General features: G+C 46.3%; 1 protein-coding gene and 1 pseudogene across 3 annotated transcripts in view; one reads left to right on the top strand and one right to left on the bottom strand.

Annotated features, from left to right (window-relative positions):
• On the bottom strand, positions 1 to 540 carry LOC118676291 (annotated as a pseudogene).
• Positions 541 to 9,378: 8,838 nt separating this feature from the next.
• The window catches only part of LIMS1 (LIM zinc finger domain containing 1), a 124,081-nt gene continuing 121,414 nt past the window's right edge, over positions 9,379 to 12,045 (top strand). For all 3 annotated transcript variants that reach the window (XM_036352482.1, XM_036352479.1, XM_036352477.1), the window contains exon 1: positions 9,379 to 9,563. Coding sequence is in view for 1 of the 3 variants with exons in the window: in XM_036352477.1 (XP_036208370.1) it covers positions 9,532 to 9,563 (32 nt within the window). In the remaining 2 variants the exon portion in view is untranslated. The remainder of the gene's footprint in view (positions 9,564 to 12,045) is intronic.

Here is a 12,045-nt window from a genome sequence, read left to right as displayed (position 1 = left end):
TTTTTTTTTTCAGTGTAAAATTTTTATATTTAGAATTAGGCAGCTGGACTCAGTTTAGATGATTCCAATTTTGTTGGCAACATCCAAAGCATCATAGTCAGGACCCAATCGAACATATGCCTTCTTCTCACCATCAGGCCTGATCAGGGTGTTGACCTTGGCCACATCAATGTCATAGAGCTTCTTCACAGCCTGTTTGATCTGGTGCTTGTTGGCCTTGACATCCACAATGAACACTAGTGTATTATTGTCTTCTATCTTCTTCATGGCTGACTCAGTAGTCAGGGGGAATTTGATGATGGCATAGTGGTCAAGCTTGTTTCTCCTGGGTGCGCTCTTACGAGGGTATTTAGGCTGCCTCCGGAGCCTTAGTGTCTTTGGCCGTCGGAAAGTGGGTGACGTGCGGATCTTTTTTTTTTGTGGCTGTGGACGCCTTTCAACACTGCTTTCTTTGCCTTCAAAGCCTTTGCTTTGGCTTCGGCTTTGGGAGGGGCAGGGGCTTCCTTCTTAGCTTTCGGCGCCATCTTCGTAAAAAGCGGGGAAGAGACTATTATATGAGGAGAAAACTCCAATAGAACCACCACTAATCCCAACAAATTCCAGCAGCAGATCCCTGAAGACGAATGCAAACTACAAACAACCAATAATATCAAGAGAGGCAAGGGAAAACAAAAGCACAAAAATAACCGGGAGTGGGGGGAGGGAGGGAAAAAGCAGCAGGAAAAATAAAAAGAAAAAGCAAAACAACCTCACAACCAGTCCTAAAAAAAAAACAGAAAACAAACAAAACAAAAAAAAACCAATATACTCAACAATCAAGCAAACAGCAACAAACCAATAGAAAGATAAAAGAAGAGAGAAAAAAATTTTGGATAATGAAGAAAGATAAGGCATAGGTGTATAAGGATTTAGAGCAGTGGATTGGAAATAGGATATATAAGTAGGGTGAAATTTTGACAGGGGGTAAAAAGAAGGAATAGGGAAAATCTAAAGCAGGAATAGGGTAAGAGAAACAGGACAACAAAAGGGGGAAAGTGAGGAAGAAGGTTTTAGCATAGAGGTAAAATTGAGGTAGGGAAAACTGATGCTAAAGGAACGACGAAAATAGAATGGAGAATACTAATCCCAAAATAAAATAAAGAGAAAATAAAATGGCACTTTAAAACATGGTAAAGTGGTAGCAGTAATAATGCTGGTTAAAAATAAAAATGTAGTAATTAAAAGGGTAAAATCGGGTGATGGAAAAAGAAAAAAAAATTGGTTTCTTAGTTAAAAGGTGAAAAAAGAAAACAAAAAATGTTTGCAGTAGTGAAGGTCCTTCGGTTCTTCTACTCTTCATTCTGGCTCACCTTAGTCCTGCCAGGTATTCAGGAGAGTGTTGAATTTCCCTGCGATACACTGTTCCTCCGTGTTGTAAACCACATTCCTGATTTTAAAGCAGGCCGTATTTGTGTCCCGGACTACCTTAATTTGTATTTACCTAAGAGTCAGTTTGTGGCTCAGCCTCTGGGTGGCAGTGTTTTTGGGTTGGCCTCTGAGGCTATATGGCTTCTCTATCCAGTAGCAAGGGTTTATTTTCTCTATTGCACTTAAAACTGGTTTTCGGTTGATCTCTTCTTACCCGTCCTGCCTGCCCACCCTCTGAGGTTCAACAGTGTGTTCTATGATTCTGGGTCTATTTTTCATCATCAGTTTATTTAGTTCATTAGATTCCACATATGAGTGTGATCATGTGATACTTATCTTTCTCTGACTGGCTTATTTCAGTCAGCATAATACTCTCCAGGTCCATCCATGCTGTGGCAAATGGTAAGAGTTCTTTCTTTTTTATTGCTGGATAGTATTCCATTGTGTAAAAGTACCATAGTTTTTTGTCCACTCATCTGCTGATGGGCACTTAGGCTGTTTCCAAGCCTTAGCTATTGTAAATTGAGCTGCTAAGAACATAGGGATGCATATATTCTTTCTGATGGTTGTTTCAATTTTCTTAGGATATATTCCTAAAAGTGGGATGACTGGGTCAAATGGGAGTTCCATTTTTAATTTCTTTCTTTTTTTTTATTAAATCTTTATTGTTCAGATTATTACAGTTGTTCCTTTTTGTCCCCCCATAGCTCCCCTCTACCCAGTTCCCCTCCCACCCTCTGCCCTCACCCCCCTACCACTGTCCTCATTCATAGGTGCACGATTTTTGTCCAGTCTCTTCCCGCATCCCCCACACCCCTTTCCCCCGCAAGATTAGTCAGTCCACTCCCTTTCTATACCCCTGATTCTATTATAATCACCAGTTTATTCTGATCATCAGATTACTTATTCACTTGATTTTTAGATTCACTTGTTGACAGATGTGTATTTATTGTTCATAATTTGTATCTTTACCTTTTTCTTCTTCTTCCTCTTCTTAAAGGATACCTTTCAGCATTTCATGTAATACTGGTTTGGTGGTGATGAACTCCTTTAGCTTTTCCTTATGAGTGAAGTTCTTTATCTGACCTTCAATTCTGAATGATAGCTTTTCTGGATAAAGTATTCTTGGTTGTAGGTTCTTGCTTGGTATTCATCACTTTGAATATTTCTTGCCACTCCCTTCTGGCCTGCAAAGTTTCTGTTGAGAAACCAGCTGACAGTCGTATGCATACTCCCTTGTAGATAATTGACTGTCTTTCTCTTGCTGCTTTTAAGATTCTCTCTTTGTCTTTTGCTCTTGGCATTTTAATTATGATGTGTCTTGGTGTGGTCCTCTTTGGATTCCTTTTGTTTGGGGTTCTCTGTGCTTCCTGGACTTGTAAGTCTATTTCTTCCACCAGGTAGGGGAAGTTTTCTGTCATTATTTCTTCAAATAGGTTTTCAATATCTTGCTCTCTCTCTTCTTCTGGCACCCCTTTAATTCGGATGTTGGTACTTTTGAAGTTGTCCCAGAGGCTCCTTACACTATCTTCATATTTTTGGATTCTTTTTTCATTTTGCTTTTCCGGTTGGGTGTTTTTTGCTTCTTCGGATTTCAGATCTTTGACTTGATTCTTGCAATCCTCTGGCCTGCTGTTGGGAGTCTGTATAATATTCTTTATTTCAGTCAGTGTATGCTTAATTTCTAGTTGGTCCTTTATCACAACATCAAGGGTCTCACTAGATTTCTTGAGGGTCTCATTAAGTTTATCGGCGGTTTCTAGAAAATTCTTGAAAAACCTTAAAAGTGTTGTTTTGAACTCTATATCCAGTAGTTTACTTTCCTCCATTTCTGTCATTTGTGTCCTGTTTCTTTGTCTTGGCATTTTTTATGCTTCGCTGTGTTGATAGAGTGGCTTTCTGTGCTAAGTGTCTTTTAGGGCACAGTGGCTGAGCCTCCCCAATTACCTGAGGTAGACACTCTTGGTGCACCCCCTTGTGGACTTTGTGCACAGTCTTGTTGTAGTTAAGCCTTGATTGTTGTAGGTAACACTGGGAGGAATTGACCTCCAGGCCAATTGCCTGTGAGAATCAGCTGTGTCTACGGTGGGAGAACTTCTGTGCAGAAGACACCCTTATGGGGCAAGATTTGCTTCAGTGGGGCTTTGGTGCTCACTGAGTCTGCCCCCTGAGTTTGTCCCTTATGGATCTGAGAAGTAATTGGATGGTCCCAATCTGACCACTGGGTACACTGGCTCTTGGATCTAAGGAGGTGCTAATCTAGCCTCTGCCTGAGGCTACCCAGCAGAAGCCAGCTGTAAAGCAATGCAAGTTGCCCTGGGGCCTTGGGGCAGCTTCAGTTTGTTAAGTAATTTTCAGATTACAAAGGTCCGGGCCTTTCATATGCAAAAGCCTCTGTGCAGGGCTTGGGCAGGGCGGGGTCCCAGGGGATCAACAGGGTGGGCGGGCGGAGCGAGCAGTATGGCTGCTGTCAGTCCTGCCCTTAGAGGCCCCGGCAATTGCTGTGAGCGCCTCCAAGAGAAAGCTGCCCTTGAGTTCCCACAGATGCCAGTCCCGTTTCTCCCCGTATGAGTCTGGGTCCCCAAAGTCTCACCCAGAACTGGAGCTCAGAGCTTGAGACTCCCTCCTGATTGAAAAAGACAATTGTGTCCTCAGCCACCAGCCCTCTCTGCATGCACCTCCGCACCTTTGTATTTTACTTCCGCACCGCACCTCCTCTGAGTCTCAGTATGCTTTTCTCTTTCCTTCTCGTTGTATAATTTCCACTCAGCCAGCCTTCCTGTGGTTCTGGATGATGTCTGTTCCATCATTTAGTTGTATTTTTGAAGTGGTTGTGCGAGGCAGCAATCTCCGATGTTTACCTATGCCGCCATCTTGGTTTCCTCCTAATTTTTTTCTTTTTTGATTGATTATTTTACAGAGAGGAAGGGAGAAGGATAGAGAGTTAGAAACATCGATGAGAAAGAAGCATTGATCAGCTGCCTCATGCACACCTCCTACTGGAGATGTGCCTGCAACCAAGGTACATGCCCTTGACCAGAATCAAACCTGGGATCTTTCAGTTCATAGGCTGACACTCTATCCACTGAGCCAAACTGCTTAGGGCCATTTTTAATTTCTTGAGGAAACTCCATACTGTTTTCCATAATGGTTGCACCAGTCTGCTTTCCCACCAGCAGTGTACTAGGCTTCCCTTTTCTGCACAACCTCGCCAACACTTGTTGGTTGATGATAACCATTCTGACAGGTGTGAGGTGGTAGGTTATGTCATTTTGATTTGCATCTCTCAGATGATTAGTGAGGATGAAATTCTTATCATCAAATTTCTCTCCATAGAAGGGCTTGCTGTCTGTACCATTATGGCATGTGACGTCACCAACCTGGCACATAAATTCCAAATAATTCTGTGAAATCAGGAATCTTTGTAACCAGATCCCACCCACCACCACCACCCCCCACCCCTGCCCCCCTGGCCACCAGTGCTCAGAGCACAAGAGTTTTCTGCTGTCTTTGAAACTTGTCTGCAAACAGCATGAAGGAGACATAGCCTAAAGGGCTCACCTGCAATGGAGATGTCAAAGAACACAGTAGGATTCATCATGGTTGGTCATGGGCAGCTCTGGGGCATTCACATCTGCAAAGCAGCCTATTTTTATTTTTTAACTAGAGGCCTGGTGCACAAAATTCATGCATGGAGTGGGGGTTCCCTCAGCCCAGCCTGAACCCACTCCAATCGGGGACCCCTCGGGGGATGTCTGACCACCAGTTTAGGCCCACCTAAACCGGCGTTCGGACACCCCTCTCACAATCTGGGACCATTGGCTCCTAACCACTCACCTGCCTGCCTGCCTGATTACCCCTAACCCCTCTGTCTGTCTGCCTGATCGCCCCTAACCTCTCTGCCTGCCTGCCTGACCACCCCTAACTGCCCTCCCCTGCCGGCCTGATTGATCCCCCAACTGCCTCTGCCTACCTGATCACCCTTAACTGCCCTCCCTTGCCAGCCTGATCTCGACCCCTACTGCCCTCCCCTGCTGTCTTGATTTCACCCTCAACAGCCCTCCCCTGCTGCCCTGATCTCGCCCCTAACTGCTCTCCTCTGCTGGCCTGATCGCCCCTAACTGCCTCTGCCTGCCTGATCACCCCTAAAAGCCCTCCCCTGCAGGCCTGATCTCACCCCCAACTGCCGTCCTCTTTTGGCCAATTTGGTTCTGATTGGTCAGTTTCTATGACAGTCAGCATCAAAAGCTCTGCCTCCTAGGCAGCCATTGGCTCCTTACATTCACCCAGATCTGGTTCTGATTGGTCAGTTTCTATGCCAGTCAGTGTCTCTTGGCCTATCAATGGGGCCTGATCAGAAAGGCGGGGCTGATCAGCATCCCTGGTGGAGGCCTGGAGAGAAATGGAGGTGCAGCTGTTGGCCAGGCAGGGAGAGAAAGAGAGGCAAGTTCTGATCAATGGCTGCCACAGAGGCTATGAATCAGACCCTGCCTCTCTCTCTCTCTCTGCAGCCTCTCTCCAGGCCGCAGCCTCCTAGTCAGTCAGTGCTGGGTCGGGCCCCCTGCAGTGGCCCAGTCAGTGTTGGGTCACCATGGCAACCCAGCACTGACTTCAGGTCTGGTCAGCCTTTGGTCATAACGGTCATTATGACCCTGGCTCTTTATTATATAGACTAGAGGCCTGGTGCACAAAAATTTGTGCACTCGGGAGGGGGGTCCCTCAGCCCGGCCTGTGCCCTCTCGCAGTCTGGGACCCCTCGGGGGATGACCACCTGCTGGCTTAGGCCTGCTCCCCGAGGGATTGGGCCTAAGATGGCAATCAGACATCCCTCTGGCAGCCCGGCAGCCCTTTGGGGATGTCCACTTGCCGGCAGGGAGCAGACTTAACCTGCAGTGGGACATCCTTAGCACTTCTGAGGAGGCAGGAGAGGCTTCAACCACCACTGCTGTACTGGCAGCCATCAGCCTGGCTTGTGGCTGAGCAGAGCTCCCCCATTGGGAGTGCACTGACCACCAGAGGGCAGCTCCTGCATTGAGCGTCTGCCCCCTGGTGGTCAGTGTGTGTCATAGTGACCAGTCATTCCCAATCTTTCTGCTGTTAGGGTCAGTTTGCATATTACCGTTTTATTATATAGGATAGAGGCCTGGTGCACTGGTGAGGCTTGGCTGGTTTGCCCTGAAGGGTGTCCCGGATCAGGGTGGGGGTCCCGCTTGGGTGCCTGGCCAGCCTAGGTGAGGGGCTGATTGCTATTTGCAGCTGGTCACACCCCCTTCAGGGTGGAGGTCCCCACTGGGGTGCCTGGCCAGCCTGGGTGAGGGGCTGATGGCTGTTTGCAGCTGGTCACACACCCTTCAGGGTGGGGGTCCCCACTGGGGTGCCTGGCCAGCCTGGGTGAGGGGCTGAGGGCCGTTTTCAGGCTGGCCAACGACTGAAGCTCCCAGCCTCTCCTTTTTTTCTTTTTTTTAATTCTGGGACTTATTTACCTTCTATAATTGAAACTTTGTTGCTGTCACTGGAGCTGAGAGCCAGCTCCAGCTCTGAGGCCACAGCCTGCTGAAAGCAAGTATCTGGGGTTTGTTTAGCTTGTATAATTGAAACTTTGTTGCTTTTGGAGCTTAGAGCCGGGCCGTGGCAGGCGGGGAACCTTGGCTTCCTCCATCACTGGAGCAAGCAAGCCTCCTGCTCGCTTCAGCTGTGTGGCTGCCGGCCGCCATCTTGGTTGGCGGTTAATTTGCATATCACCCTGATTAGCCAATGGGAAGCATAGCGAAGGTACGATCAATTACCCTTTTTGTCTTTTATTAGATAGGATAGCTGCATAACATTATATATTAAAACCATAATTTATTTATGTCCTGTTTAAATAAACTTTCTCAGTTGCTCTTCAAAACAAAACTACGAAGATTCTCCTTGTATATTCTTTCCAGTTTTAAAACATTTTCATTATGAAATTTTAAATATACACTAAAGTAGACAAACTAATATAAAGAACTCCATATACCTATAAGCCAGCTTCACCAGTTATGAACTTATGGCCAATTTTGTTTCACTGATACTCCTACACACATCCCCCACCCCACCCCCACATTTTAAAGAAAATTCCAGTCATTATGTCATTTACTTTATAAATTGTTTCCTAGACATCTTTAAAACCTGTGCATACTGTTTGTGTACACATAAGACTACATCTGTAAGATAAATGCCAGAATGTGGATTTCCTGATCAAAGTGGAGTTGAATTTCACATTATGATATTGCCCACTTGTCCTCTACAAAAATTGTGTGGATTTATTCTCCCATCAACAGTAAACCAAAGCACCTGTTCCCTGTATCCTCATCAAAACAGTATATTGTCCAATTGTTAATCTTTGCCCATATATTAAAAAATGGTATTTTAAATTTTTTTTATTTTTATTTTTTTTTGTTAATCCTCACTCAAGGATATTTTTCCATTGATTTTTAGAGAGAATGGAAGAGAGAGGGAAAGACATAGAGAAATATCTATGTGAGAGAAACATCGATTTTGTTGTGTCTGGCCCAAGGCCGGGGCAGGGGAGGAGCCTGCAACTGAGGTACTTGCCCTTGACTGGAATCACACCCAGGACTCTGGTCTGCAGGCCAAGGCTCTATCCACTGAGCCAACAGGCCTGGGGCTTAAATTTTTATTTGATATTGGATACTTTCTTGTGCCTTTAAAAATCATTCGGATTTCTTTTTTTTCTGTGGAAACCTGTGTATATACCTTGTCTATTTTTCGGGATTAGTGAACGTTTTCTTACTGATTCTTTTGTCATAAAGAAATTAGACTTTTTTTTGGTCATTACATTTATCGATATCAAATTTTATGACTTCTGGGGTTTATATCTTGTTTGGGAAGTTTCTCTTCCCTCCAACATTAATTTTTTTCTCCCAAGTTTTCTTCTAGTATTTTTACATGTTCTTTTTTTACATGTAAATTTTTGCTCTACTTAGAATTTATCTTGATTTAAGGATGTCAAAGGCATACAGTGTTTCTCATCACATATCTAGCCTAGTAGGAGACAAAAGTTTTCATTCCGTAATTAGAAATTAAGTATAGTTACAAAATCATCAGATATCTTAGCCCAGACTGAGGGGCTCAGTTGGTAGAGCAATGGTCTTGTGCACCGAAAGTTGCCCCTTGGATTCCTGGTCTGGGAACAAACCTCGGTTGCCAGTTCCCAGTCCGGGCACCTAGGAAGGCAACCAATTGATGTTTCTATCTCACATCGTTTTTCTCTCTCTCTTCCCCTTCCTCTCTCTAAGCATGTCCTCGGATGAGGATTAAAGAAAACAAAAAATCAGATATCCTGGAAGAGATTCTTTTTTATGTCCGGGGTAATTAACCTATATTAGATGCTTTGCAGATTTCAAGTTTTGGTAGAGTGAATTGGCAGAAGGGACGAGGGCAAGGAGGAAGGAAACAGGCAGAGATAAGACGGGGGTGTTTCAAGAAAGGTTAGGTTTCCTAGTTCTCAATTCGTAAGCGCAGTGAACAACCCAGTGAGCACCCCAGAACGCGCCAGGTTTCGTGCACAGACAGGGATTCGGTGCTGGCCACCTTCCTATGGAGTCGCCTCAGGCCCCCTCACCAGGACAGGTTGGAACTCCGTAGACCCCAACACCTTGCGCCCAACTGCCCCCTCCTGAGCCACGCGGTCCGTGAGCAAAGCTGAATCAGAGACGTCGTGGGGAATAAGAGCCGCCGGCTCCTCCCGCTCCCGGTGAGCGACGCTGTCACCCAAGACAGGCGGCCGAGTCCAGTCCTGGGACCTCTCCGCCTCAAGCCCTGGGCTCCCGGCCGCTCACCCCAGCGCGTGTGTGGGGCGGGGCGGGGCGGGGCGGGGCGGGGCCTCTGCGACTCCCGCCCGCCACGCCCCCACTGCCCCTTCCCCTGCGCCGCGCGCCCTCGCGTGGCCAGCCCGGCCCTTAGCCGGCTCCGGGAAGAGGCGGAGGCGGAGGCGGTGGCCTCCCCGCCCCTGGTCCTCCTCTCCTTCCTGTCGGCGGCCCGCCCGTCGGCCCACACCCGGCTGCGGCGGAGAGGAAGGAAGACGCGGCTGGGGCGCCGGGGACCGAGGTGCGGAGGAACGGCGGCCCACGCGGAGAGATGCTGGGCGTGGCGGCAGGAATGACCAACAGGTAAAGGTCGGGCCCCTTCCCGGCCGCCCGCGCTGAGCACCCGCCACGTAGGCTGCGAGCGGCCGCCGGCCCAGTCGCCGGCCTGGGCGCCGGCCTGGCTCTCCGCGCCCCTTCCGGCCGGGGAGCCCCTCGCGGGACCGCCCTGGGTCCGGCTGCTCTCCGGGGCCCGCTTCCGCCTCCCCGCGCCCCGCAGCCGGGGACTGGCTTGCGGCTCCTCAGAGGGGTGGTAGCAGGCACCGGGAACGTGTCCGATATGTTATGAGCACTTTGAATATTGTCTTAGTGCTTAGCAAAGTACTCAGCAGCAAATATTTGAATAATTTACATTCTAGCAGTAGGAATAGAATATAGGCCAGCGGTCTTAGCACCCATTTTAAAAATAGAAATTAACTTATGGTAGTTATGCCAATAGGTATTTACTATATTAGAAATGAAAACTGAGACATTTAAAAATGCTTTGCATAGAAGACAACTGGATTTTCCTATCTCCTTTGCCTCAGTTTATTGCCATATATTTTGATTGAATTATTTGAAGAAAATGTGGTCTTACACAAATAAGTAGTTGGAAAGGGGAGGAGTGTTTTAATAGACTTTTAAGTAATTGTGGGTATTCTTTGTTACTACACCTAAACGAGGTAACTGATAGTTTCTTAAAGATTAATTTGGATGTGAAATCTGAAACCTTACAAATGAACTTTATACATGTGGTACATTAACATTAATTGTTCTGTCCTGCAGTTTAAATGGGCTAGTTACCCATTGTAACATCTTATGTTTATCATTTGGAAAGTAAATGATTCACCAAGTTAAGGCAGATCTTCCAAATTGCTGACACATTTCATTATACGATATCACTAAATCATTTTTTAGTATCACCATTGATTTCCCTTAAGTATTGAGAAGCAGTCAAGCTCAAGGTGGTGGATACAAGTTTTCCAACATTCTAATTTTCAGTTGAAATCTTGACTTTTATTATTGGTAGAAAACTATTATCAATTGTTTTCCTCAAAGTGACAGGTTCATTTTGTTGAATTTCAAGAAACATCTACAAACCATGATTTGTCTTGTTATTGTTTCCAGTAAAACTGTATCATGAAAAAAGCATTTAATTTACGTTCTTATAACGTATGTGCTTTTCCTTGAGACAGCTGGCTTAACTTGGTATGTAGCAGAAGAGCATTATGCATACCTCTTTTTTTAAAACTTTTTAAAAAAAATTGATTTCAGAGAGAGAGAAAAACATCCATGTGAGAAAGAAACATCGATCAGTTTCCCCCAACTGGGAATCAAACCGCAACCTGAGCATGTGCCGGGAATCGAACCCACCACCTTTTGGTGCTCCAACCATCTGAGCCACAATGGCTAGGATATGCATACCTTTCTTTTCATCAGAAGTGACAAAAATGAAGGTCAAGGATCAAGATTTAATAACATTCATAATTTGTACTGCTTCATCAAGGATATCTTCCTTTATTAAAAATGTATTAAATATTAAGTTGATATAATATTTAAAATATATGTAAAATATAAAGACTAATAATACAGTGGATATATAGTATCAGTAAAGAGTATAACATTTGGGCTGTTTGCAATTTAGGGCTACCTATATATTTAAAGGCTAATATGCAAAGTGTCCCTTCAGGAGTTTGACCTGGAGACCAGGAGTTTGATAGCTCGCTATGATGTGTGCTGACCACCAGGGGGCGGCGCGGAACAAAGGAAGGCCCTGCTGGGCAGCTGGGGAAGGAAGACCCCGTTGGCAGCCGGAAGGCCCTGATTGGCCCTGATCGCTGGCCAGGCCTAGGGATCCTACCCGTGCACGAATTTCATGCACCAGGCCTCTAGTTAATAATAAAGCTATTGTGAAATTTGTGGACAGGTTTTTATGTAAACACTAGAGGCCCAGTGCACGAATTCATGCACCAGTGGGGTCCCTCAGCCTGGCCTGCAGGATTAGGCCAAAATCAGCTCTTTGACATCCCCCAAGGGGTCCTGGATTGCGAGAGGGTGCAGGCCAGGCCGAGGGACCCCACTGGTGCACAATTAGGGCCAGGGAGAGATGCAGGAGGTTGGCCAGCTGGGGAGGGACTGCGGGAGGGCTCCAGTGTGTGCCTGGCCCATCTCACTCAGTCCCGATCAGTCAGACCCCAGCAGCAAGCTAACCTACCAATCAGTGTGTCTGCCCCCTGGTGGTCAGTGTACGTCATAGCAAGCGGTTGAGCGGCCTTAGCATATCATTAGCATATTACGCTTTGATTGGTTGAATGGCCGACCCGGCAACCGGACACTTAGCACATTAGGCTTTTGTTATATAGGATAAGTTTTCTTTTCTCTGGGAAAGTACAATTGCCAGGTTGTTTGACAGACTTTTCCAGAGTGGCTGTACCATTTTCATCAAGGACACTTAAAAGAGAAATTGGCGCCCTAACCGGTTTAGCTCAGTGGATAGAGCCTCGGCCTGTGGACTGAAGGGTCCCAGGTT

The sequence above is a fragment of the Myotis myotis genome, unplaced genomic scaffold (genome assembly GCF_014108235.1).
Source record: "Myotis myotis isolate mMyoMyo1 unplaced genomic scaffold, mMyoMyo1.p scaffold_m19_p_2, whole genome shotgun sequence".
In the NCBI taxonomy this organism is placed as follows: domain Eukaryota; kingdom Metazoa; phylum Chordata; class Mammalia; order Chiroptera; family Vespertilionidae; genus Myotis; species Myotis myotis.
Note: the sequence above shows the minus strand (reverse complement) of the source record. Positions and strands in the feature narration are given on the sequence as shown.